The 23907-nt window shown below is 51.8% G+C and overlaps 2 protein-coding genes across 4 annotated transcripts; both read left to right on the plus strand.

The window, feature by feature from the left end:
• ALAD (aminolevulinate dehydratase) lies at positions 1 to 15557 on the plus strand. Of its 3 annotated transcripts, XM_044265094.1 has the most exons (13): positions 4 to 71; positions 1528 to 1664; positions 6107 to 6295; positions 7195 to 7245; positions 7711 to 7807; positions 8141 to 8276; positions 8378 to 8461; positions 8550 to 8638; positions 8913 to 8968; positions 9069 to 9156; positions 9240 to 9326; positions 9851 to 9980; positions 10585 to 15557. In XM_044265094.1, exons 3-13 carry the CDS (start codon positions 6183 to 6185, stop codon positions 10644 to 10646), a joined length of 993 nt encoding a protein of 330 aa, XP_044121029.1. In that variant the 5' UTR covers positions 4 to 71; positions 1528 to 1664; positions 6107 to 6182; the 3' UTR covers positions 10647 to 15557. The 3 variants fall into 3 exon arrangements, with proteins under 3 accessions (XP_044121028.1, XP_044121029.1, XP_044121027.1); XM_044265093.1 differs by lacking the exon at positions 1528 to 1664 and having other exon boundaries at positions 1 to 71; XM_044265092.1 differs by lacking the exons at positions 4 to 71; positions 1528 to 1664 and adding an exon at positions 4747 to 4861.
• Positions 15558 to 20377: 4820 nt separating this feature from the next.
• Positions 20378 to 22989, plus strand: HDHD3 (haloacid dehalogenase like hydrolase domain containing 3). The gene is made up of 2 exons (XM_044264257.1): positions 20378 to 20605; positions 21934 to 22989. Exon 2 carries the CDS (start codon positions 22095 to 22097, stop codon positions 22848 to 22850), a length of 756 nt encoding a protein of 251 aa, XP_044120192.1. The 5' UTR covers positions 20378 to 20605; positions 21934 to 22094; the 3' UTR covers positions 22851 to 22989.
• The last annotated feature ends 918 nt before the right edge of the window (positions 22990 to 23907 follow it).

Below are 23907 nucleotides of genomic sequence, written 5' to 3' on the forward strand. Positions count from 1 at the left end.
GTGGGCCCCGGGAGAGTAGAACGCACTACGGTGGTGGCGGGAGCAGCAGCTGGGAGCCTTTGAGGAACCAGGTGAGTGGGGAGCGGACTCGGGGAGATGGCGGACTTGGAGGAGGGGACTGTGGCACCAAGAGTCTCCTGTCCCCAGGTCCCAACGTGCCGTGCGCGCCTGAAGCGCCGGCGGTGTAGCCGGGGACAGAGTCCTTGTGGAGCCCCCGTTTGGAGTCTTAGATTGCCCTGCTGCAGTCGGGATTGGGGTCCCCGCGTAGCTGTCCGTTTGGGGGCTCGCCTCCGGGCTCTGCCTCCCCTCTCTGGGGTCCATTCCCTTGGAGACGCCTAGGGCATTCTCCATCAGTACAGAGCCCAAAGTGCCTCGAAAGACAGGGGTGGGAAGTGAAGGCAGTTACAGACGCTTTGTGCTAGACTTAAACATAGGTCACATCCATTGGCCCATTAAGTCTACAGCAGACCTTGAGGTCCGTTCAAATCGCCATTTACCAGGTGCAGAAACTGAGATCGCTCAGCTAGAAAGTGACAGAATCAGGATTTGAACACACGTCTGCAGAGTCCAAAACCTATACTTAGCCATCAGGCTGCCAGTTGCAGCCAAGTCCAGAGTCAACATTCTATTTCCTTCCTCCCCCAGGCCCCTTTCAGCCAGAGTTCTCCACAAGCCCACCTCTGCTTTTAAGCACAGCTTTGAAATCTACTTGAAGTATCAAGGTGTGTACTGAGAACTGGGCTTCTGAAGACCCCGATTCTAGCCCCAGATCTGCCGCTGACCTCTTGCCTGATCTTGAGCTAGTGTCTGCCTTTCTCTGAGACCAGTTTCACCATCAATTTCAATGATGTAATCAACAAGCTTTAAGGATCCATTTAGCCAAGATGTTCTAGGGAGTCTGGAACTGGCAGATTCTCCCTATAGCTCCAGATGGCTAAACCCAGAAAAGGTTGGGCTTTTCAAAGCCCTAGGTCAAGGCCTGGGTCTCATGCTTCTCTTTAACCCCTGTATCTAGCATTGGGGCAGACCAATGGGTAGAGATTCAGGAAATGCGGGTTGAATAAACAGGGAGTTAGTTGGTCCCCTTTCAGAACTGCCTGACAGCTGCTATCCTGGGCCCTTCTGGGGCTTTGGATTTCTCAGCCCTGGTCACCTTCCACCATAGGTGACCCTCCTGACTGCCTCCTCCCCAGCTAGCAGCCGGGCCTGCCAGAGCTGGCAGCAGCTCCCAGCCGTCTGCACCAAGAGCACAGCCTCTGAAATCCTCAGCAGGGCACAGCATGATAGTGGTGGTGGGGGTGTCGTTCAGTCCTTGCAGCTCCTTCTAACCTTCCTTCCCACAATGGCAGCTCTTGGGGCCCAACGTAGTTACTCCCAGATTGGGGAAGTTGCCTTCTAAGGAAGGAGATACCTTCATAATCAGTCTGCAAACCTTCCTTTCTCATGAAGCCATGCTTGAACCCTGGAGACACAGGCCCCTCCCATAGATAGCATCTAGTCCACCCCTCTGCCTCTGCATCTATCCAGATTAGTTCTCACCACAGAAGCTGCTGGAAGACAGGGACCCCACCTGAGATATCTGGGAAGACCCTGCGGCGACCAGGTTTGAGTGAAAGTTCTCCCTCCTGGGAGTGGAGCAGAAGGCACAGCTGTGTGGACTTGGGGTAAGGGGTGATATTTCCAGCTCCCTTCTGCTCCTTGTGATAAAAGTAGCTACATGTTCACTGGGCTGCTCCCTGATGCCAGGCACGTACCTCCTATCTCTAATCTGATTTCCGCAGCTTTGCAAGTTGATAGTATCATTCCCATTTTATAGATTATGAAATAAAGATTCTGAAAGGCCAGCAGCCTTGCCCAAAGTCACACAGCACAGAAAAGACGTGGGATTGTGTGACCCCAAAATAAGGTTCTTTCTGCACCGCCCTGTCCTGCCTTCCAGCTAAGCTAACCTGTTCTCATGTGGGTGAGCATAGGTGCTGGGTCCCATGGTGACTTGCTGCTGTCTTCAGTGAGGTGTCACAGGATTGTGGCTTGGAGGCTCCCTTAACTTGGAAGAAATGCCCCCCAAGCCCAAGTGTGTGGAAATCTCCCAGTCTTGAGGAACCAACCGTTTGCAGAGCAGAGCCTTGGCATGGATTTGGCTCTGCAAACGGGTAGCTCTGGCTCGGGGGCCGTTTTATTTATTTTATTTATTAAGTGCCTGTTGTAACAAAATGACTGTGTGTGGTTGAGGTGACAGGGCACTGGACTAGAAGGCAGGAGACTCATGGTCAAGGCCAGCTCTGCACCTGACTGACTGCTCAATGTCAAACAAGTCCTGTTGCCTCTCTGCAACTCATTTTCCACTTGAGGATCTAAGAGATGAACAGGATTGGTGATTTTCAATGTTTTAAAATTTTTCTCAGCACTGACACCCGTTTCTCAAAGCAGATCTCTCCCTAAACCCTAAAACTAAACAGATGCAAGTGGAATTGCCCTAGTCAAGCCTCCTTCTCACTCTCACCCTTCTCCCTTGCCCCCCTCCCATCCCCATGGTAAAATTGGGGCTGCAGAGCTCCTAGGCAGCCCTGCTCTGCTGCTTCTGATAAGCAGGAGGCCTGTGCTTGCCCAGCCTTCTAAAACAGATGGGGAGCTGAGGCCACTAGAATGCAGCTTTGGATTCCAGAAGCCAGGGTTCTGCTATAAAGGTTGTTCTCCAGGAAGTGAATCAGAGGCATGTTCAAAATCCAACTTGACTCTCCAGAATGACATGGAGCAAGTCACTTAACCTCTCAGAGCCTCCATTTACTTATCACTGAAAGTTGGAACAGTCTCTGCAGTGAAATGAGATAATATATATAAAAGTACCTAGTCCTGGGGCATCTGGGTGGCTCAGTGGGTTAAGCCTCTAGAGAAGGAGCGGGGAGGGGAGGAAAGGGAAGGGCCATCGTAAGGCAGCCAAGAGGCAGTCTCTTGGGGCAGAGGCTCTGAGCTTGTGTGACCCAGAGGGCAATGGAGACAGAGACAAGGAAGAGGGTGGCTGGGAGCTGAGCTTCTGGAGGTGCCTGGGGAGATACCCAGCAGCCAAGTAGTGGGGGGAAGGAGCCTGGGTCCTGGGATCAAGCCCCGCATCGGGCTCTCTGCTCAGCAGGAAGCCTGCTTCCCTTCCTCTCTCTCTGCCTGCCTCTCTGCCTACTTGTGATCTCTGTCACAGAAATAAATAAAATTAATTAATTAATAAAATCTAAAAGTACCTAGTCCAGTGCGCAGCATATAACGTCCCAGTATATTTTCCTCTCGTGTATTCTCCATCTCTCCCACCCACAAGGTGGATAATAGACGTAGAGAGATGCTTGTGGAACCAAGTCTTCATCAGGATTATGGGGTATGGTAGATAAGACCCTGTACTCATTGTCTAGAACAGATTCACTTTCGGGCTCATTTGCTCACCAACTGTGTGGTCTTGGGCAAGGGACATAACCTCTCTGAGCTGAGCTAACCCCTAGCAGACCCCGACCACCAACCTTGCACAAAATGGGCACTCAGGACTTTCTGTCTCCCAGATGACTGAATGCTCATCTGGGGGCTGGACACCTTTGGGGAGGCCTGACTTGCCTCTGTGTCAGATGATGCGGCTGGCGCCGGGAGGGGGGTGTGGTAGGAGGGTGGGTCCCTGTGTGGCTCCTGATAACACCAACCCTGCCAAGGAGGAGGATGGATAAAAGTGGGCCCCAGAGCTGCTTGGGAGGGTACTAAAGGGGCCCGAGAGACTGGAGAGAAAGGCCTTATCAGTGTGCTAGGGGACCCCCATTCCCCACTCCCTGCCTGGGTGATGACACATCAGGCTCACAGGCCTGCTGTTTTAGCCTCTTAACTCACTAAGTGTAACCTCGAAAAAGTCCTTGCCTTGAGGTCCCATTCATACAAGGAGACACCGGTGGCTCCTTCCCCCCACTCCTTGGCTACTGGGTATCTCCCCAGGCACCTCCAGAAGCTCAGCTCCCAGCCACCCTCTTCCTTGTCTCTGTCTCCATTGCCCTCTGGGTCACACAAGCTCAGAGCCTCTGCCCCAAGAGACTGCCTCTTGGCTGCCTTACGATGGCCCTTCCCTTTCCTCCCCTCCCCACTCCTTCTCTAGTGTCTCTGCTCCTTGGCTCAGCTCTGCTCTGCCTGCAAAAATTATCTTCCTAAAGCCAGGCTCTGAGCAGGCCACTCCCCCACCCCCTCTTCTTCCCTGTCCTCAAGTCTGGCCTCCTCTTGTCCCCTCTCTCCCTGGTACACACATCACCTTTGCCTCCTCAGTCCTCACAGTAGCCCACAGCCCGTTCCTCCTTTCCCACCTTGGCCCCTTTCTTCCCTTCCTGAGGGAACACTCTCCCCTTTTCCTCTGCCAAGCTGAACCCACTCAGGCTCAGGGAGTTGAAGCACCCCTCCCATACCCGGCCTTCATCCAACAAGCTTCTTCCAACCTCCAAACTTGCCTTGGGACTCATGGTTCACTTGGGGCAGCTCCTGTCTGAGACAGCCTCCAGCAGCCCTACCTGCCCAGGCGGGTAGGGCCTTGAACTCGCGTGCACGGGCGCCTGGCAGGGCCTGGCACGCAGTAGGTGCTCAAGAAACACGTGCACGCCCCAGCTTCCTTCTGTCTTACATTCGCTTGTTTGGCACTTAGGGTGCATTGTTTTGTACTTCATGTAGTTAAATATTTACCCCGCGGGCGGGGTTGGGGGGCCGGGGAGTCCAGGAATGAGCTCACTGCGGACCATGCCCTGCAGAAGCTCTGTCTCCTGGAATGAGCTGAAATGTATCCACAGAGAGCTGTTATGGAAGGCAGCTATGCTCACCACTATACCACCAACGCTGCACCACAGAGAACTGTTATGTAAGAGAGATTATGATCTGGGCAAGAGAAGCTTCAGCAGGAGAGGGAAGGGGGGCACCAAATAGGAGTTAGGGGTGAGGAGGTGGTACGGAGAGCACATAACTTTTGGATAAAGGGTGTGGGGAGGGGGGGCAAACCAGGGAGGGGAGTGCAAACCAGAGAGTGGCCAAGTGTGGCTGGTGCTTGGGGAGCCTCAGGGGGCACTCAGGCTGGAAAAAAGGGCTGCCTGTTGTCCCCCTCTAGGGGGTCTGTCTGTCTGTCTGTCAGGCCCATGATATTTAATCCTCTTAGTGTGTGTTGTGCAGTACAAGAAGTCTCTGTACCAGGTGTTAACGGTGCTTTTCTCTAGAGGTAGAATTACCTTTTTCTTTAGAGGTAGAATTACCGGTGATTTTTCTCTTGCTCCTTATCTAAAATTCCTGCCAAGCACACACACATTTTTTCATGGAATGAACAAAGTTCAAGTGTCAGCTTCTCATACTAATTTCTAACCCATCACAGATTGATTTTTTTTTTTTGATAGAATATTTTTTTAAAATTGTGTTAGTGGTGCCTGGGTGACGCAGTCAGTTAAGCATCTGCCTTTGGCTCGGGTCCTGATCCCAGGGTCCTGGGATCTAGCCCCACATTGGGCTCCCTGCTCAGCAGGAAGCCTGCTTCTCCCTCTCCCACTCCTCCTGCTTGTGTTCCTGCTCTCACTGGCTCTCTCTCTTTCAAATAAATAAAATCTTTAAAAAAAAAAAATGTATTGGGGCGCCTGGGTGGCTCAGTGGGTTAAGCCTCTGCCTTCAGCCCAGGTCATGATCTCAGGGTCCTGGGATCAAGCCCCACATCAGACTCTCTGCTCAGAGGGGAGCCTGTTTCCCATGCTGTCTCTGCCTGCCTCTCTGTCTACTTGTGATCTTTCTCTCTGTCAAGTAAATAAATGAAATCTTTTTTAAAAATAAATAAATAAATAAAAATGTATTGAATTGCTAGAGAAATGTCATTTTAGAAAAAGAGACCATAAAATGTACAAGCTAAAATCTTAGATTATTTGATTCTGAGAGCTAAGAAAGTTTCCAGAGGGGCTTATGTCCCTTCCTGTACTTAACCTTGTCACAGACCAGCAGGGATTGGCCAGTGCAGGCCAGAGAACGGTGGAGACAGGTGTTGGGAGGAGCACAGGCAGGGTATGGGACCATCTCCTGGGGACAGGGGCCATGTCTGACATGCCTCTTGTTGCTCTCTGCCCTCCCACCCCAGAGCTGAGTGTGCAGCCGACGCCCCAGGAGCCCACAGTGCCCAGCAGCCTGCCTCCGCGTTGCCCCTGTCCGCCGCCATGCAGCCCCAATCAGTTCTGCACAGCGGCTACTTCCACCCACTGCTTCGCGCCTGGCAGGCAGCCGCCACACCCCTCAGTGCCTCCAATCTCATCTACCCCATCTTTGTCACGTGAGTCCCCAGGAATGGTCCAGGCCTCTGATCTGCCAGGGGTGTGTGTGTGTGTGTGTGTGTGTGTGAGAGAGAGAGAGAGAGAGAGAGAGAGAGAGAGAGTTCAGGACAACAGTCCTCAGAACCAAACAAACCTTGAAAAGAGCTCAAGTCTTCCCATTTGGAAAATAAGGATTATAACCCTGGCCTGCCATCCTGAGCTTTTGCGAGAAGACAGAAGCTTAGAAGCCGTTCTGTAGATTGCAAAGAGCTATGTACGTGTCCGCGGTGGCAGTCATGATTATTCATCATAGCAGTGGCTGACACTGAGCGCTTGCTGTATACCGAGTACTGTGCTAAGCAGCGTACATGGATTATCTCTTCCAGTCCTGACAGTTGTCATGGGAAGAAAGTATGGATAGTGTCCCCTAGACTGTCCTCTCCACGAGGGCAGGGATTTGTATCTATTTTGTTCACTTTGTGTCTCCAGAGAGTAAATAGTACCTGTGCATCATAAGCACTCAGCGTTCGTTGAATGAATGAACAAACCCATCCAAAGACAAATGAAGGGCCTGAGGCTCAAAGAGATGGTACAACTTGGCCAAGGTCACCCAACCAGCAAGTGGCTGGGATCGCAGGCAAAGAGGGCCTTCTGACTTCAGAACCCCAGGTCCATAGCCACTTGACTCCTTCATATGATTAGTGTTCTTTTAGTCCCGTTGCCTCTGTTGTCACTGTCACTCTTGTTCCTATTATTTCAGACCCTGGGCTTGGCCAGGCAGGGAACCAGACACTGGACCCCAACCTCCTCCCTCCTTCCACCTTCCCATCTCCCCAGCCATCCCTCCCCGTCACTCCCTCACCACTGGCCCTTCCCACAGCTCCTAGTCCATAGCCCATCCCTACCCCCGCTCTTGCAGGGACGTTCCTGATGATGTACAGCCCATCGACAGCCTCCCAGGAGTGGCCAGGTAGGAGACGTGGTGGGGAGGGCCAGGGGAGGATGGAGGGAGAGAGTTCCCAGCTGGAGGTGCCAGGAAGCAGACCCAAGAGGTAGAAGATCTGGAGAAGCTCACTTGAGCTCCATAGAGAAAAGAGTTTTCTCAGGGCCAGAGTTAGAAGAGGCAGCCACATAAAGGAATGGGCTACCCATTCATCATCAGAGATGTCATAGCAGAGTCCCTTGCAAAAGAGAGCCAAGCTGCCAATGGGAGTTCAGTAAGAGTCTTCCACAACTGAGTTCCATAGATCTGCTTCTAGGGGCCTTGGTTTTTCCATCTGTTTGGTGGGTGCATTCCCACCTTCTCTGTACTGTGAGACTTGAGCTCTCCTGGTGCCATGTGCAACTTGGCTCTTAACAGCGTGGGGGTGGTGAGGTGCGGGGAGCCTTGCCTGCCGGGTGCTAATTTCAGCCCCTCTGCTCCCCCTCCACACAGGTATGGGGTGAACCGGCTGGAAGAGATGCTGAAGCCCCTGGTGGAAGAGGGCCTGCGCTGCGTCCTGGTCTTTGGAGTCCCTAGCAGGGTCCCCAAGGTGGAGAATCAGAAGCAGAGTTTGAGGGGAGGACAGGGAGGGTCGGGTGAGGGTGAGCTGAGCTCACGTACAGACAGTGCCCTCATTACAGCCTTGTGCTGGCCCTGGGGCGAGGGTGAGGGGACATGGCCCCTGCCTGATGACAGCACCCGCATAGGGACAGAAAGCTAAGTAGGGGTGTGACACCCTGACTGGACAGGTCAAGTGCCCTGTGCAAAATGGGGACAGTCCTTACTATGTCCTCGGGTAGGGAGCTGGTCTCCCTGGTCTGGTTCTTGCTTTTCTAAGGCCTCACATAGCAGACGTACCTCTTTGTCCTTCCCCTGCCACTAGGATGAGCGGGGTTCTGCAGCCGACTCTGAGGACTCTCCGGCGATCGAAGCCATCCGCCTGTTGCGCAAGACCTTCCCCAGCCTCCTGGTGGCCTGCGATGTCTGCTTGTGCCCCTACACCTCTCATGGCCACTGTGGTGAGCTCCCTCCCTGCACCTCCCACCTTGCCTAGTCCTCCTCCAGGGGGGATGGGCCAGGGACTGAGATGCTCCCCCAAAGCCAGCTGTCTGTCCTGCAGGCCTGCTGAGCAAGAATGGGGCATTCCAGGCAGAGGAGAGCCGCCAGCGGCTGGCAGAAGTGGCCCTGGCCTACGCCAAGGCAGGTGAGTGAGCCATGGGCAAAGAGGAGGAACTCCGGGTCAGAGTGGATAGCAGGCTCCGGGGTTCTGAAGACTACCCTCTGCCCCTCAGGATGTCAGGTGGTCGCCCCTTCGGATATGATGGACGGACGCGTGGAAGCCATCAAGGAGGCCCTGATGGCCCATGGACTTGGCAACAGGGTAGGGGCGGGAGTGTGGCGAGGGGTGGGGGGAAGGCACAGAGAGAGTCTGGACCATCCCTGCCCCTACACCTGCCTAGAGTCACGGAAGTGAAAACAGCCCTGGACGGGGTCTTTGAGATCCATCTCAGCTTCCGCACCTCACATGGGAAAATCAAGGCCCAGAGCTTTAATGGACTAGACCACAGGCATTCTGCTTCCCAGCGTACAACCTTCCTCTCCCTGTCTCTCCACGCTGGGATGTCTGAACCTTGACCCCCGTTGTCTCCCCATAGGTATCAGTGATGAGCTATAGTGCCAAATTTGCATCCTGTTTCTACGGACCTTTCCGGTGAGTGGGGATTGGCAGGGGTCTGCTTTCAAACCCCTCACCCATTCGCCCAAAGCTGGACCCCCACCCCCGCCCCGTCGCTGAGGCCTCCTCTTCCCAGGGACGCGGCTCAGTCCAGCCCAGCTTTTGGAGACCGCCGCTGCTACCAGCTGCCACCGGGAGCACGAGGCCTGGCCCTCCGAGCGGTGGTGAGTGACCAGAGCTTGAGCCCAGGCTGGGCCATTCCCATCTTGCCTCCTGGGCGCTCCCTACACAGTATTTCAACCCTTAGGCCCGGGACGTACGGGAAGGAGCCGACATGCTCATGGTGAAGCCGGGAATGCCCTACCTGGACATCGTGCGGGAGGTGAAGGACAAGGTGAGCAGGCAGAGCAGAGAGAAGCCGGGGCCCAGGGAGAGGAGTGAGTTTGTCCGCAGGCTCTGGGGTCTCAGACTCAGAGATCGCAGACTGTCTGGGTTCCTGAGCAGGAATCCTACCACCGCATCCCTGCCCAGGAACCACCATGGGCATCTGCCCCAGGGCTGGCCAGACCCTTTGAACCACTGGGCTTTCCCAGTTCAAGAGTGGGGAGGCCTGGAGCGCCTCGGGGACTCAGTTGGTTGAGCATCTGACTCTTGGTTTTGGCTCGGGTCATGGTCTCAAGATAGTGGATGGAGCATCAGGCTTCGCACTCAGCAGGGAGTCTGCTTGGGATTCTCTCTCTCCCTCTGCCCCCACCCCTCTCTAAAATAAATAAATCTTAAAAAAAAAAAAAAAAGGCTGGGCCTGGCTGCCAACAGTAGTGACACCAAGCACGGGGCTCCAGATGCTCACAGGTTGGGCAAGGCAGAAGGGACACTCCCGGAGGTTCCACCTGTCCGCCCACCCCTGCTTTTCGGCAGCACCCTGAGCTCCCTCTTGCCGTGTACCACGTTTCCGGAGAGTTCGCCATGCTGTGGCACGGAGCCCGGGCCGGGGCGTTTGATCTCAAGGCTGCTGTTCTGGAGGCCATGACCGCCTTCCGCCGTGCAGGTAAACAGGCTGGGCCAGGGTTTTCTGACCTGCGCCATGGGGCTGATGGGCACCTTGTGGGGAAATAAAGTCATGAGACAGCCTGGAGTCTTGTGCCTGGAAATACCAGGAGGGGCCGTGGAGCTGCAGGAGCAAACGTGCAGCACCAGTGAAGAAAGCAGAGCCCTCGGGTGACTTTTTTGGTGTTGAGACCGTAACCAAGCCAGCTGCGTGCACTCAGTGTCCTTGTCTGCAAACCGGGGACCGAACAGACGAGGCGGGTTGTCTGGAGAACTGCGGGCGATGATATGTGTCACGGGCCTATGCTCATCACTCCACAGACAGGCGCCGGTGGTGTTGGCGTGCAGGTGGCACGGGAAGGGCCCTTACAACGTACTCATTCCTCCCACCCTGTGTTTTATACATTGGCAAACTGAGGCCCAGCAAGAGAGAATGACCTGCCCAGGGTCACACAGCACGCGGGCTCAGCCTTAACGTTGTGACGCCCGCGGGCTGTGCCTCTTCGTGGTAGCCGCCTGCCCCCTCCTTGGTCCTGGACTCCCTGAAGGTGTGCCCAGAGCTGATGCCCGGCCCCTCCCCGCTTCCTGCTTCTGTCCCCCCACAGGTGCCGACATCATCATCACTTACTACACACCTCAGCTGTTGCAGTGGCTGAAGGAGGAGTGATGGCAGCCGTGCACAAGACCGATAGCTAGAACTTTTCAAAGGTCCCGGGGCATTGGAGAAGTGAAAACCAAAGTAAATGCTGCTTTAGAACTGTGCCCTCACACCCTCTTCCTACTCACGTGCTGGCCAGCGCCCAGCAGCCCTGGGGGCTTTCTGTCAGCCTGCGCCCTCTCACCACGCGAGCCTCCCGGGCTCCCCCAGCCTTCCCCATCCCTCCCCTGGCTCAGCCCCGAGGCTCACCTCCATTACCCCAGCTCCTCCTGTTGGTGTGGCCTCAGCTTGAAAGCCGCCAGGTAAGGGCTCAGGCTTGGCGGGACCACACAGAGGGGCTTGGAGCATTAGGGGTAGAGGAGGGCAAGTGGCATCTTGTATCATAAAAAGCTCCAGAAACCCCGAGGCCTCTGGCACCAGAGCTGGGCACCAGGACAGCGGCCTAGAATGACATCTCCAGGTTTAGAGTTGAGATGTGCCTCGATTCCACTGGAAGGTGATTCCTACACAGGCCCATGTTGGCAGACTACCTGAGCTCTCCTGTTCTGTTCTCAGCCATAGACCCAAAGAAGAGTTACTTATTAATGAGCACAAATGTTGCCTGAGGATCAAAATTGAGAAGCAAGTAGAGCGTTCCTGACTGTTGGAGAGCTGGAAGCCAGAAAGGCTTTTCTGTTGAAGAGAATTTTTGACAACATCTGTTTGGTGCCTCGACACGGTGCTGGGTACTGGGCTATAGCAGGATGGATCTCAGCCTGTCTGTCTGTGTGGAATCACTGCAGGGAGAACAGGAGACAGACGACAATAAGAAAGCAAAGCAATTACAAATTGTAATTCGTGCTTTGAGGGAAAGAAAGGGGCTTGATAGAATAACCAACCAAGGGTGTCTCTTGAGAGGGTGGTCCAGAAGCCCTCCCTGAGGTTGAGGGACAAGAAAGGATCCTTCCAGAGAGCAGAGGGAAAGGCAGAAGAAGTCACAAGAATGACACAAACTGTGCAAAGGTCCTGTGGTGGGAGGAGCTTGGCAGAGCTTCTGGGAGCGGGGTGAGGAAGCAGAGGGGGTGATAGGACTGGAGGTTAGAAAGGTAGGCTCTGCAGGCCTACCTGTAGGAAGCTCGGTCTTACTTGGCATTGGGTAGAAAGCGATCTGCAGGATTCTTAATTAGAAGTTATGTGTGTTCCACTTTTTCACGCTCTGCTGCTGTGCAAAAAGGGAAGGGTAAGCAGGAAAGAGACTGGTTGGGAGGCTCTTGGAGACCCCACAGAGCATCGACAGTGGCCTGGACTGGGGTGGCAGTGGGGAGAGGAGGAAGTAGAGGTATTCAGGATATGTTCTGGAGCCAGAATGAGCAAGTTTTGCCTGAACTGTTAACCAGGGAACAGGAAGAAACAAGGATGGCCTCGTGGGTTTCTGGCTTGAGCCCCTGGATGAGTGCTTTCTTCCAAGACTCATATCATGTCTCCCGTAGTAAAAGTTAAGGCCCTACCTAAAGGGCCCACCTGCAGAGTTACAAATCCCAAATCTAGGGCCAAAACAAGCTCAAGTCTGACCTTAAGCAGTACAATGCATTTTAAAATGTAGAATTCTTAACCCCCAGCAGAGCTCCTCTAGTGAGACCAGTCCCCTCTGACTCCCTGTTGCCTTCCTCAGAGCTGCAGCTGACTGGGGACCTGATCTCACCTGTCCTCAGCATTTGGAGAGGTCGCCAGTCAAAATCAGGGCTTGAGGAGGCATAAATAAAGCTTCACCTTCCAAGGAGCCTGAGCCTGGAACTCCCACCTGCAGGCCCAACACTAATGGGAGATGAGCCACTGATGGGCCTCAGGGCTCTGACCAGACCAGAATGTTCGGTCATGTTAGCTTCTTAGCTTCTTGTCTCCTGGCCCTTCGGTCCCCCCGTCCCTGAGCTCATTTTTGGTTACTGGGGAAGGGAAGATTCTTCAGGGCCATCCCAGACCCATCATTGCCAAGGTAATGTGGAGCCTGGTTCTTGTAGGCGTAGAGACAGGAGACAGACCTTGCTCTTTAGGTATAAACCCCACGGGAGGCAGACAGCTGCATGTGACCAGACCCCCAGAAGTAAACGTTAAGTGGGCTGAGGAGGAGTCTCCCTGAGGAGAACCAGGAGGCAGATTGTGTCACCAATGACGGGATGACAGGTGCTGTGAAGGAGGTCACCAGGACCTGACTGGGTTTGAAGGATCAGAAAATGCTTCCCTGAGAGGCTGTCATTTAAGCCTTGACCTGAGGGATGAGCAGCCAAGCTAAGAGCATTCCCGGCAGAGGGAACTCTCTAGAATGAGCTGGAAGAACACAAAGCAGATGTGGCTGCAGCAGAGTGAAGGATGAAGGAAGAGATGGCCTGAACTGGAAAGGGAGAGAGAGAGCAGGCCCAAACCAGGCAAGGCTCAAAAGCCTTGTTTATGGAAGATGGGCAGCCTTTCCAGATTTTATTCCAAGAGAAAAGCCATTTGAAGGATTTTAAGCAGTGGAACAACTCGCTTTGATTTTGCGTTTTAGGAAAACATTTGACAGCACTGGCGAAGTGCAGATGGGAAAATGTGTAACCTGGACTCCACTGGTGACGTTAGGGTGGGAGGAGGTAGATTAGATGGGAAGGATGAACTTGACTTGAGTCCTGGTGGCTGGTAGGACATATACTAAGATGGGAAAGCTTGGAAGAGAGGGTAGAGTGGGAGTCCTAAATTTAGCCTGGGTCTGCAATGAGGGAGCTGTATCTAGAGAGCTTATGACTCACCTAAGGCCCCTCAACTAGTTTATGGCAGAATTGGGTCCAGAACCCTGTCACTGAGCCATCAGAGCTAGGATTTGAGCCCACATAGTTCAACTTCAAGGCCTCTACTCTTAACCACTGTGCCATACCATCTCCCAATAAACAGTTGCCAAATTAGGGACCTAACATGATGCTGTTATAATGGGGTACACCAAGGACTGAATTGCCTCAGGCATCATGGTCTGTGTGACGTGGCACCCTCTGGAGTCCGGATTAGTCACTGGCGATGCCAGTCAGTGTTCCAGCCCCCTGTTTTGTGTACAGAGACAATGGCCAGGCAGGCAAGCTGGAAGGGTGTGGGCGGTCCTGGGGGATCTAGTTCCTTCTCAGTCCCTGTCTCTTGCTGCATGCCCTCTTCTCACTAGTGGTAATTTTATGCTTGTGCAGAGAGAGAACACAGCTTCTGCAATTGGCAAGGCATGTTCTCAGAATTCCAAGCATCACAGACAACTGGGGAGCATTCAGGGTCTCTCAGTGAGACTTGACTAGTTCCCTATGATGTACCTGCTTAGACAGTAGCTTGTGTCTTATAGGACCTTCCTGGAGGCCCCAACAAATAGCCATTACGTTCCACCGACGTCACTTTTTTACTATGACCCCTAAAACTATAGCCTCGATGGGCATACGGCTGAGGGTCTCAACAAACAGGCATTTTAACCACCACTTTACTACCGATTTCCCAACTAGGAAAGGAGGAATCCTGACCTGCCTCATATCCCACATGGACTCTGCCGGTTCCATGAATTAGGGCATGTGAGTTGCCATACCCCATATTCTGTCATTCCACATATTTTGCAAGTTGCAGAAATCCAGTTGAGTAGCAAAAAAAAGGAAATGATTGTCTTTATAACTGGACTTCAGCAAGGTCAGGTGTGGTGGGGTCTAGGGCTCTAGGCTGTCATGGAGGCTGTGTCCCTTCCTAGTTCTTACATGTTTGTCTCAGCTTGCCTTTATTCTAAGATGGCTTTTGCCACTTGACAGCCACATGATCTTTATGACTTAGAATCCCAAAGAAAGATCATTTCCTGTCATCATGACAAATGTCTGGAGGTCTCTGATTGGCCCTGCTCATGTCACATGACCAGCCTCTTCATCACTGTTAATCCTTGGCATGTGAGATACGGCACCATAATTGACTAGGTCTGCTTCATTACCTCGTTACACAGAAGTCTGGTGGAGTCTCCAAGCTTTGCAGGTCCCCTTTTCCTAGAATGCCTTTCCCTCAAACCTGTGTGGCAGTCTCATTTTTATTGCTAAGATTGTGGCTTCCTCATTGCTTTCTCAAAAACCCTACCTGGTCAATTTAAAGTGAGTCCCCAGTTACTCTGTATTAGTCAGGATTCAAATTCAGTAGTCATAATAAGCAAAAGTAATGATAGTTAAGGTGGCAATGTTTCTCTCCAAGCAGTCCAGACTGTGTCAGCTACATGGTGTGCTGGGTCCTGGTTCCTGCCTTGTTCCTCCTCAGCACATCTTGGCTTCCATCTTGTGGTCAAAGATGGCAAGTCCAGTTCCCACCACTAGCTCCTCTCTTCAGTCAGCAGAAAGAGGAGAGTGGTAAGTGGAGGGCATGATGCTTCTTTATAAGGTCACAACCTGGAAGTTGCACATAACACTTCTGTCCATATGCTGTTGTCTGACCTTAGTCACATGGCCACACCTAGTTGTATATGGGGTGTTGGGAACTAGAGTCTAGGGGGGCAGCCATGGGCTCAGCTAAACTCAGGGGTTCAGTTACGAAGGGAAAAGGGTAAGATGGAGATGGGGCCAAATGGCTTCCCCACCACGTGAAGTTTTGTAACCTCTACAGAAACAATGGTCAGAACATCAAAGAGGTCTTTAGAGAGGTCTAGTTCAACACTCAACACTCATTGTAAAGATGGGAGACAGACCCAGAAAGGGAACTTGTTCAAATTCACACAAGCCAATGACAAACCAAGTCTGGAATTCAGGTCTCCAAACTCCATGCCCAGTGCTCAAACCCAGGGAAGGGATCAGTTTTAAGGGGACTTCAGCTTTTCATGTGTTATCTTAGCTTCAGATGCATTTTTATAGTCATATATCTAACAAGGGTGTATTCATGCTATTTGTGTAAATAAAAATAAATGAAAACATGACCAATGCATATATGAAAAATCATTCTCTCCATTAGTCAACAGAAATTCAAATTAACACCGCAATGAGGGGCCCCTGGGTGGCACAGTGGGTTCAACGTCCGACTTGGTTTCGGCTTGTGATCTCAGGGTCAAGAGGTTGAGCCCTGGGTTGGGCTCTGTGCTCAGAAGGGTGTCTGAGATTTTCCCTCTCCCTCTACCCCCCTGCTCACTCTCTCCCCCTCTAAAGAAATAAATCTTAAAGAAAAAGAAAAAGGCGGGGCACCTGGGTGGCTCAGTGGGTTAAGTCTCTGCCTTCGGCTCAGGTCATGATCTCAGGTTCCTGGGATCGAGCCCCCCATTGGGCTCTCTGCTCAGCAGGGAGCCTGCTCCCTGTCTCTGCCTGCCTCTCTGCCTACTTGTGATCTCTGTCTGTCAAATAAATAAATAAAATCTAAAAAAAAAAAAAAGGGCACAATGAGATACCACCATACATCCATCAGAGTGCCTGAAATTCTAAAAAGAGACAATGCCAACAGTTGAGAATGTGTAGCAACAGGAACTCAGACATTATTGGCACAACCACCTCAGAAAATTGGCCCTGTCCACTGAAGCTGAACATATGTGTAGTTCATGACTCAGGGATTCCTCATGCAGGAATTCATCCAATAGAAATGTGTGCCTGTGTTCACCCAAAGACACACATACCCGAGAACTTTCCTATCGACGTTTTCTGATACTCACGATAACCAAAAACTGGATAACCCAAATGCCCGTCAACGGTAAAAGGTGGTGGGCAGCCTGGCTGGCTAAGTTAGCAGAGCACACAACTCTTGATTTTCAGGTTATGAGTTCAAGTCCCACGTTGGGTGTAGAGCTTACTTTAAACACACACACACGGGGCACCTGGGTAGTGCAGTCGGTTGAGCATCCAACTCTTGGTTTCAGTTCAGGTCGTGATCTCAGGGTCATAGGATCAAGCCCAGCATAGGATCCGGGCTCAATGTGGAGTCTGCTTGGGATTCTCTCTCCCTCTGCTTCTCCTACTTGTGTTTCTCTCTCACAAGTAAATAAATCTTTAAAAAACACACACACACACACAATATGGGGCACCTAGGTGGCTTAGTCAGTTAAATGGATCTTGGTTTCCGCTTGGGTCATGATCTCTGGGATCAAATCTGTGTGGGGCTCCCTGCTCAGCAGGGAGTCTGTTTAAGGATTCTTTTTCTCCCTCTGCCCCTCACCCTACTCATTCTTTCTCTCCCTCTTTCTCTCTCTGAAATAAAATTTTTTAATAAAGCAAATTCTAAAAACCAAACACAATAAGATGTGGTATATTCATATAATGGAATATTATAGGTAGAATGACCTACAAGTACACATAGCAACATGGATAAATCTTTTTTTTTAAGATTTTATTTATCTATTTATTTGACAGAAATAGCGAAAGAAAGCATGAGTGGGGAGGAAAGGGAGAAGCAGTCTCCCCTTGGAGCAGGGAGTCCAATGCAGGGCTCAATCCCAAGACCTCGAGATCATAACCCGAGCCAAAGGCAGACGCTTAACTGACTGAGCCACCCAGGTGCCCCCATGAATACATCTTACAAATAAAATTTGAGTAGAAAACAAGACAGGGACTCCTCTCTCTCTCTCAAATAGAAAAATAATTAAAATCTTTTTTTTAAAAAGCAAGGCAAAGGAGTGTATACTATATTATTTCATTTATAATCCATTAAAAAACAAGTTAAACTATGTAATTAGAAGTCAGGATGGTGGTTACCCTTTGTAGGGGTAAAGCAAGCAGAAGTGGACCAGGTTTCTAGGGTTCTAGAAATGCTTTTTCTTGGTTGGACTACTGGTTGTAGGAGTATGTTCACTTTGTAAAAATTCAAGGATATGTAAACTTGTTTGCACTTTTCTCTATGATACATTTTAATATGTTAAGTAAATGAAAATTTTAAAGTAAAGGGAGATGTGTCTGCTGGCCCCAGCCCATGTTTACTTATATGTGAGTATGAGATTCTCAAGGGCAAAGGCCTCATATAAGAAACTTGGCTTCCTCAAAGAGAAGCGGACCAAAGGCCGTGTTCAGTAAAATGACATGGCAGGTGTCTCCAGGAGCAGTCATGTCAGAGGCCACACAGGGTAGATCAAGGGATGAAAACCTCCAAGGAGAATTCCTGTCATCTGACTTAGGGGATAAACTATACACATTAAGTGTGCCCATTTTTTTTTAAAGTAAGCTCTATACCCAGTGTGCACCTTGAACTCATGACTCTGAGGTCGAGAGTCACACACTCAACCAACTCAGCCAGCCAGGCTCCCCAAGTGTACCCATATTTGAACTGGAAAATCAGAAAGAAGCTTGTTTTCAGAATAGTGGGGACCTGTCATTGGCTTTCCTGTGACAGTCAAATCAGGGTCACAACTCCAGAGGGCACACTTGCATGGATTATAATGGACTTGCCAGCTGTGTACAACAGGAGCCCGGGGTTGAGATAGTTATGTGACCAAACCAAACCCTTAACCTCTCAGGAGACTTGACTATCTGAAAAGAATCATCTTCCAGAGCTGGGCAGATGGACAACACAGGTGAAGGGACATGGGAGATACAGGCTTCCAGGTACGGAGTACGTCACACCGATGAAATTTACAGCACGGGGAATACAGTCAGTGCTACCATAATAGTATTGTATGGTGACAGATGGTAGCTATACTTGAGAGCAGAATGTATAAAAGAGGTTGAATCACTATGTTGTACACCTGAAACTAATGAAACACTGTGTGGCAACTATACTCACATAAAAATTTGTTTTATTATTACTGTTTTTAAAGTAATCTCTATGCCCAGTGTGGGGCTCAAATTTGTGACCCCAAGATCAAGAGTCTCATGCTCTATTGACTGAGCCAGCCAGGTGTCCCTAAAATTTTTTCTTAAAGAATTATGTGGGGTACCTGGGTAGCTCCGTTGGTTAAGCGTCTGCCTTTGGCTCTTGTCCTCACCCCAGGGTCCTGGGATCCAGCCCTGACGGGCTCCCTGCTCCGCAGGGGTCTGCTTCTCCCTCTCCCTCTGTGTACTCTCTCTCTCTCTCTCTCAAGTAAATAAAATCTTGTAAAAAATAAATAAGAATCATCTACTTCTCAAAGAGCTTTTTGACACGCTCTCACTTAACCTTGACGTAAGGATGCTCTATTTATACATGGAGGAAATTCGTTTCCACGGACAAAGTTAATCATATTTGGAAATTAGCTTAGAAGCTGCCCTGGACTTCAGCTGGAAGTTATTTTGTTCAATCCCCCCATTTCGCAGATTGGAGACTGAGCCCCAGAAAGGAAAAGAATTCAGTGAAGGGTGCACAGAGAGTCAGATGGCAGAACTGGGACCAGAATCTGAGGAGTTGGATTTAGGTGACCCTGGAACCTGAACCATCTCAAACCTTCTGTTCTGTGAAATGCAGCTGGACCTCTGACCTCCTATTCACCTTTCCACTCCCACTTGTAGGAATCCTGCTTGAAATGAGTTTTGGAGTCAAGCTCTCCTTTGCTGGCCTAAGGTCTGTGACTCCACACTTTGTATTTTCTCCCAGGCCTGGGCCCACTGAGGATGAGGCAGTTTTGAATGAAATGAACAGGCCAGTCTTAGAATATAGGAGGAGGTTTTGCTTAAAAGGAAGGGAGGGGGGATGGGAAGAAGGAAGAAAGAAATATATGCATGTTTGTGTGCTCCTAGGAAAATGGCATAATGACCCAAAGTGCCCCCTGCAACAACCCCTGCGGAGTGAGTTGGGGGCCAGAGGTCCGCCCTCATCTCCCCACCTCCTGGGTCCACGGCCCTTGCTCAGTAAGCAGGCTGGGGCCCCAGCACCTTTGCTCTTCTCATTTACTAACCTGCAGTGCCTGTCCGTAATCATCACCTGGCTGCGGTTCGGATCTTTGCCCCTCCCCTAACCTTCTGATCCAGAGGCGCCACACTGCTCTCGGCGCCATTCTGATTTATAGCCTTTATAGTATTCATCGCTATCTGAAATCTTGTATATTTACGTGGTCTTTGTCTACCCCTCTCGGGTTCCATGAAGGCAGGAATCCCGTCTTTCCCCCCCACTCAGGCACAGAGCAGACAGATGCTCAATGATAAGTGAGTGAGATTGGGCATTCGCTTTTTACTTTGTATTTTAAAACATTTTTGAAGATGATTATTTTCTTATCAAAAGAAAAAAAAAAACAGCTAGATTACTGCAAAGGACTCTACTCTTAGCAGAATGTCTTGGGTTACTAAGTTTCCAAATGAAAGCAATTATTTCCAATACTAACTGGAGACTCAAAACAGAGGGGCAGCGCCTTGCCCAAGTCCACATAGCACTCAGCAAGCCAGGCCGGGACCCCGATTCCCTCGTTCCCAAGTCAGCTTAGGACTTCTCAGGGGTGTCTGGATCCGAGGAGGGCGGAGGGGTCTGGGAGGAGAAAGGAGAAAGCGCAGAAAGGAGGGAAAGAGAGAGAGGGCGAGAGTGGGGCAGGCAGAAGGGGAGGGGAGGGTGCAAGGTAACCCAGAGATACCGGGTGCAGAGCGGAGGAGGCGGGACAGGCAACAAGAGGGTGTGGGTCTCTCGCTCTGGCAGAGAAAGAGACGGAAAGGACCGGGAAGGCGGGTGACCTAGGGCGCCAGGGGCGGGGTGGCAGGTGAGGGTGCGACGGGAGGGAACGCAGTGGGCTGTAGCAGGAAAGAGACAAGGGAACAGGGGGAGGAGGAAAGGGGGCGGGGCGGGGCCACGAGGGGAGGAGCCACGAGGGGGCGGGCCTCCTGCTCCGTCGGGGCGGCGGAGCGCCTGCGCAGCTCTCTCCAGCCGGCGTGCGGCTGCGGCTTCCCTCGGACCCGTTTCCCTGCGGTCCAGCTGGGCCCTGATCCCGGGAGGCTGGGGGCCGGGGGTCCGCGCGGAGCGGTCGGAGCGCGCCGGAACTGGGAAGGGGCCCCAGGAGGCAGGCCGCGGCCACGTCATGCCCAAGGTCACGCTGCAAACGGCAGCTGTAGAGATGTCGCTCTAACAGCGGGCTACCTGGACTTTGTCGCCATCGAGCCCTGGAGGTGAGGAGGAAGGCCGAGAAATTTAGGCTTGCAGCCCAGAGGCTCAGCACCAGCTTCCAGAAATGGGAAATGCTGTCGGTGGGGAGCCAAAGCTCTTTGCTTTAGTCTTAGCTGTGCCAGTGACTCCCAGCGTGGCTTTCGCTGGGCCTCCCATCTACCCACCAGGAAAGTGAGAGGGTTTTTGGATGGCTCTCCCTAATTTCCAGATTGACTTAAATTCAATTCCTTGTCAGACTTCCCCCTTGGCTTGCCCCTAGATTCATCAGCCACTTCCCTTCCTTAGCAGCAACTTGGCTGTGTTCAGGACCCTCAGGTTTCAACTACCCTGAGATTGTCTGGAATCAACTGTGTGGGACAAGAAGCTGCATCCAGCCCCTGAACAACAGGCTGAGGACTTGTTTCTTGGGCGTTGAGTCAGTAATCCTTTTACTGGCTCTCCACTTAGGCAGACCTTGCTACCTCCCGTAAAGACAAACCTGAGGCTTAGAGACAGGACCTGGCTGCTCTGTCTGCCTTTGGCCTTGTTCTGTGCTGATCTACCCATATCAGATTGTTTTAAAAACCAAATCTGTCTAAGCATGATGCAGTAGAAGGGAGCACTGGCCAGTCTGGAAGTTTGGGATCTGGTGCTGGCTGTGCATCTTAGGCTAGTATCTGCCCCTCTCTGGCTCAGTCTTCCCTGATAAACAAGGGGTCTGTCACATGGTCTGCAAGGACGCTGTGTCTTTGGTATCGTTAACAATAGTAATAACAATCATAATTGTTTCCTTACTTTGACCAACAAGGCCCTGCCACAGCAGGCCCTGTCTACCCAAAGCAGCAGACTTGCCATTGACCTACCTCGGGGCCTTTGCACTTGCTGTTTCTAATGCCAGTAACACTTACCACCTCCATTTTCTGCATAGTCGTTCTTAAGATCTCCACTGAAATTTCACTTAGGAAGTTCAACACAAATTAGATGGGATCCCTGGGTTTATATCCTTATGGCACATGTTGACTTTGTTATACTTCAGTGTTTATATAGTTCTTTGATATCTGCGTCTCTTATTCTTTAATGCGTGTAAATGGCAGGAGGGCTGGAAATCTATCCTGTTCCCTAGCATCTGGCACATAGTAGGTGCCCAGAAATTTGTGGAATGAATGGATGATCTCATTTAATGCAACAATCATGTGAGGTTGGCACACTGTGTTCCTCTTTAGTCAGGAGACAGAGACTGAGAGAGTGACACTCCTAGGGTCACACAGTGAGTGGGTGGTGCCAGAATTTGAACCCAGTCTGTCTCTGACTCCAAAGCCTGAACTTCCACCTCACTGCCGTCTCCTTGCAGGATCTTCTGCTTTGAGGAAGTGCCACAGCTCTGACCCACGAGGCCTGGAAAGAGAGGACCTTTAGGTTGGGTGTGCAGGGTGGGGGCGTGGTCTCCTCCGGCTCAGTTTCTCTCTAGCCGCTGGCAGACTCGGGGTGGACTTGCCCTGCTCTGATAGGCCCATGGCACATCGGCTACAGATACGACTGCTGACGTGGGACGTGAAGGACACGCTGCTCCGGCTGCGCCAGCCCGTGGGAGAAGAATATGCCACCAAGGCCCGGGCCCACGGGCTGGAGGTGGAGGCTGCCACTCTGGGACGCGCCTTCAGGCAGGCCTACAGGACTCAGAGCCACAGCTTCCCCAACTACGGCCTGAGCCAAGGCCTCACCTCCCGCCAGTGGTGGCTGGATGTGGTCTCACAGACCTTCCACCTCGCAGGCGTTCCAGATGCCCAGGCTGTGGCCCCCATCGCTGAGCAGCTATACGAGGACTTCTGTAAGCCCGGCACCTGGCAGGTGTTGGAGGGGGCCGAGGCCACCCTGAGAGGGTGCCGAAAACGAGGTCTGAGGCTGGCGGTGGTCTCCAACTTCGACCAGCGACTGGAGGGCATCCTGAGGGGGTTGGGCCTGCGGGAACACTTTGACTTTGTGCTGACTTCTGAGGCTGCCGGCTGGCCCAAGCCTGACCCCCGGATTTTCCACGAGGCCTTGCGGCTTGCTCGAGTGGACCCGGCAGTAGCAGCCCATATTGGGGACAGTTATCACTGTGATTATAAGGGGTCACAGGCTGTAGGTATGCGCAGCTTCCTGGTGGTTGGCCCAGAGCCTTTGGACCCTGCAGTCAAGGCTTCTATACCCCAAGAATGCCTCCTCCCCTCATTGTCCCATCTCCTGCCTGCCCTTGACCGCCTGCAGGGCTCACCTCTGGAACTTTGAGTCTGATGAGGGAAGTGGCTCCAGCAAACTTTGGAGCTTGAGAGCGCCTTCCTTCCTGAGACCTGGCCTTTGCCCCTCTCCTTCCGGTGTCCAAATGCGCTCTGACTATAAAGCCGTGAATACGGCCCTTTGAGCCCTGCTTCTCGCCTCTGCCATGGTTTATTTATCACACCTGTGTCTTTCCCACCCTCCTCGCCTACAAGATTCACTGAGGGCCCAATGACCTTCAGAACCAGGCACATTCAAACTTTGTTTTAGCAGCAGGGCCCTCCCTTGTTATGGGAGATCTTTTTTTTTTTTTTTTTTTTCCCAATTTATTTATTTTCAGAAAAACAGTATTCATTATTTTTTCACCACACCCAGTGCTCCATGCAAGCCGTGCCCTCTATAATACCCACCACCTGGTACCCCAACCTCCCACCCCCCCGCCACTTCAAACCCCTCAGATTGTTTTTCAGAGTCCATAGTCTCTCATGGTTCACGGTTATGGGAGATCTTACTGGAACCCTAATACGTAAAACAGCAAAAGCAAGAAACTTTTAGGATTGGAACAGGTTCTAGAGCCCCACAGTCGGGCTCTGAAGGCTGTTCAAGTCCCCCTGGGAAGCAGGAGATCAGAGGAACTTAGTTTGGAGAGCTAAGCTATGCTATAGGGTATGTCCTCTAGGACCATATAGTATAAGCAAGGTTTCAGATAAGGAGCACCCCAGTTACATCATGAGAAGAAACATCATTCATGCTGGCCATATTTTAGTCCTTTACACGCATGTATAACCCTCAGAGCTACCTAATGGGCAGAGGTAGTGGGACCCGCACTTTATAAGTGGGAAACAGATTCAGAAGTGAAGGATCCTGCCTGAGGCCACAGCTCGTGTGGGAGAGCCTGGGTTCCAATTTAGGAGTGCCAGATTCCAAAGCCCTTGGATTGAGCACTGACTTGCAAGGAGAGAGCTGTGTCCTTGAGACAGTGCAATGGAGATCCTAGGAGACCAAGGAAGGTGTTCTACAGGAGGCCAGTTTTGAAGGGCACCCCGGTCATAGGTGTTAGCACAGAGGT

Source organism: Neovison vison, chromosome 9 (assembly GCF_020171115.1).
Source record: "Neovison vison isolate M4711 chromosome 9, ASM_NN_V1, whole genome shotgun sequence".
NCBI lineage: Eukaryota > Metazoa > Chordata > Mammalia > Carnivora > Mustelidae > Neogale > Neogale vison.

Bases quoted from the DNA above. Each gene is read 5' to 3' on its own strand.
- HDHD3 (XM_044264257.1), top strand. From the start codon at position 22,095: ATGGCACATCGGCTACAGATACGACTGCTGACGTGGGACGTGAAGGAC.
- ALAD (XM_044265092.1), top strand. From the start codon at position 4,782: ATGTATCCACAGAGAGCTGTTATGGAAGGCAGCTATGCTCACCACTAT. The intron at 8,462-8,549 runs GTGAGTGAGCCA...TCTGCCCCTCAG, and splicing joins CCTGGCCTACGCCAAGGCAG to GATGTCAGGTGGTCGCCCCT. The intron at 8,639-8,912 runs GTAGGGGCGGGA...GTCTCCCCATAG, and splicing joins CCCATGGACTTGGCAACAGG to GTATCAGTGATGAGCTATAG.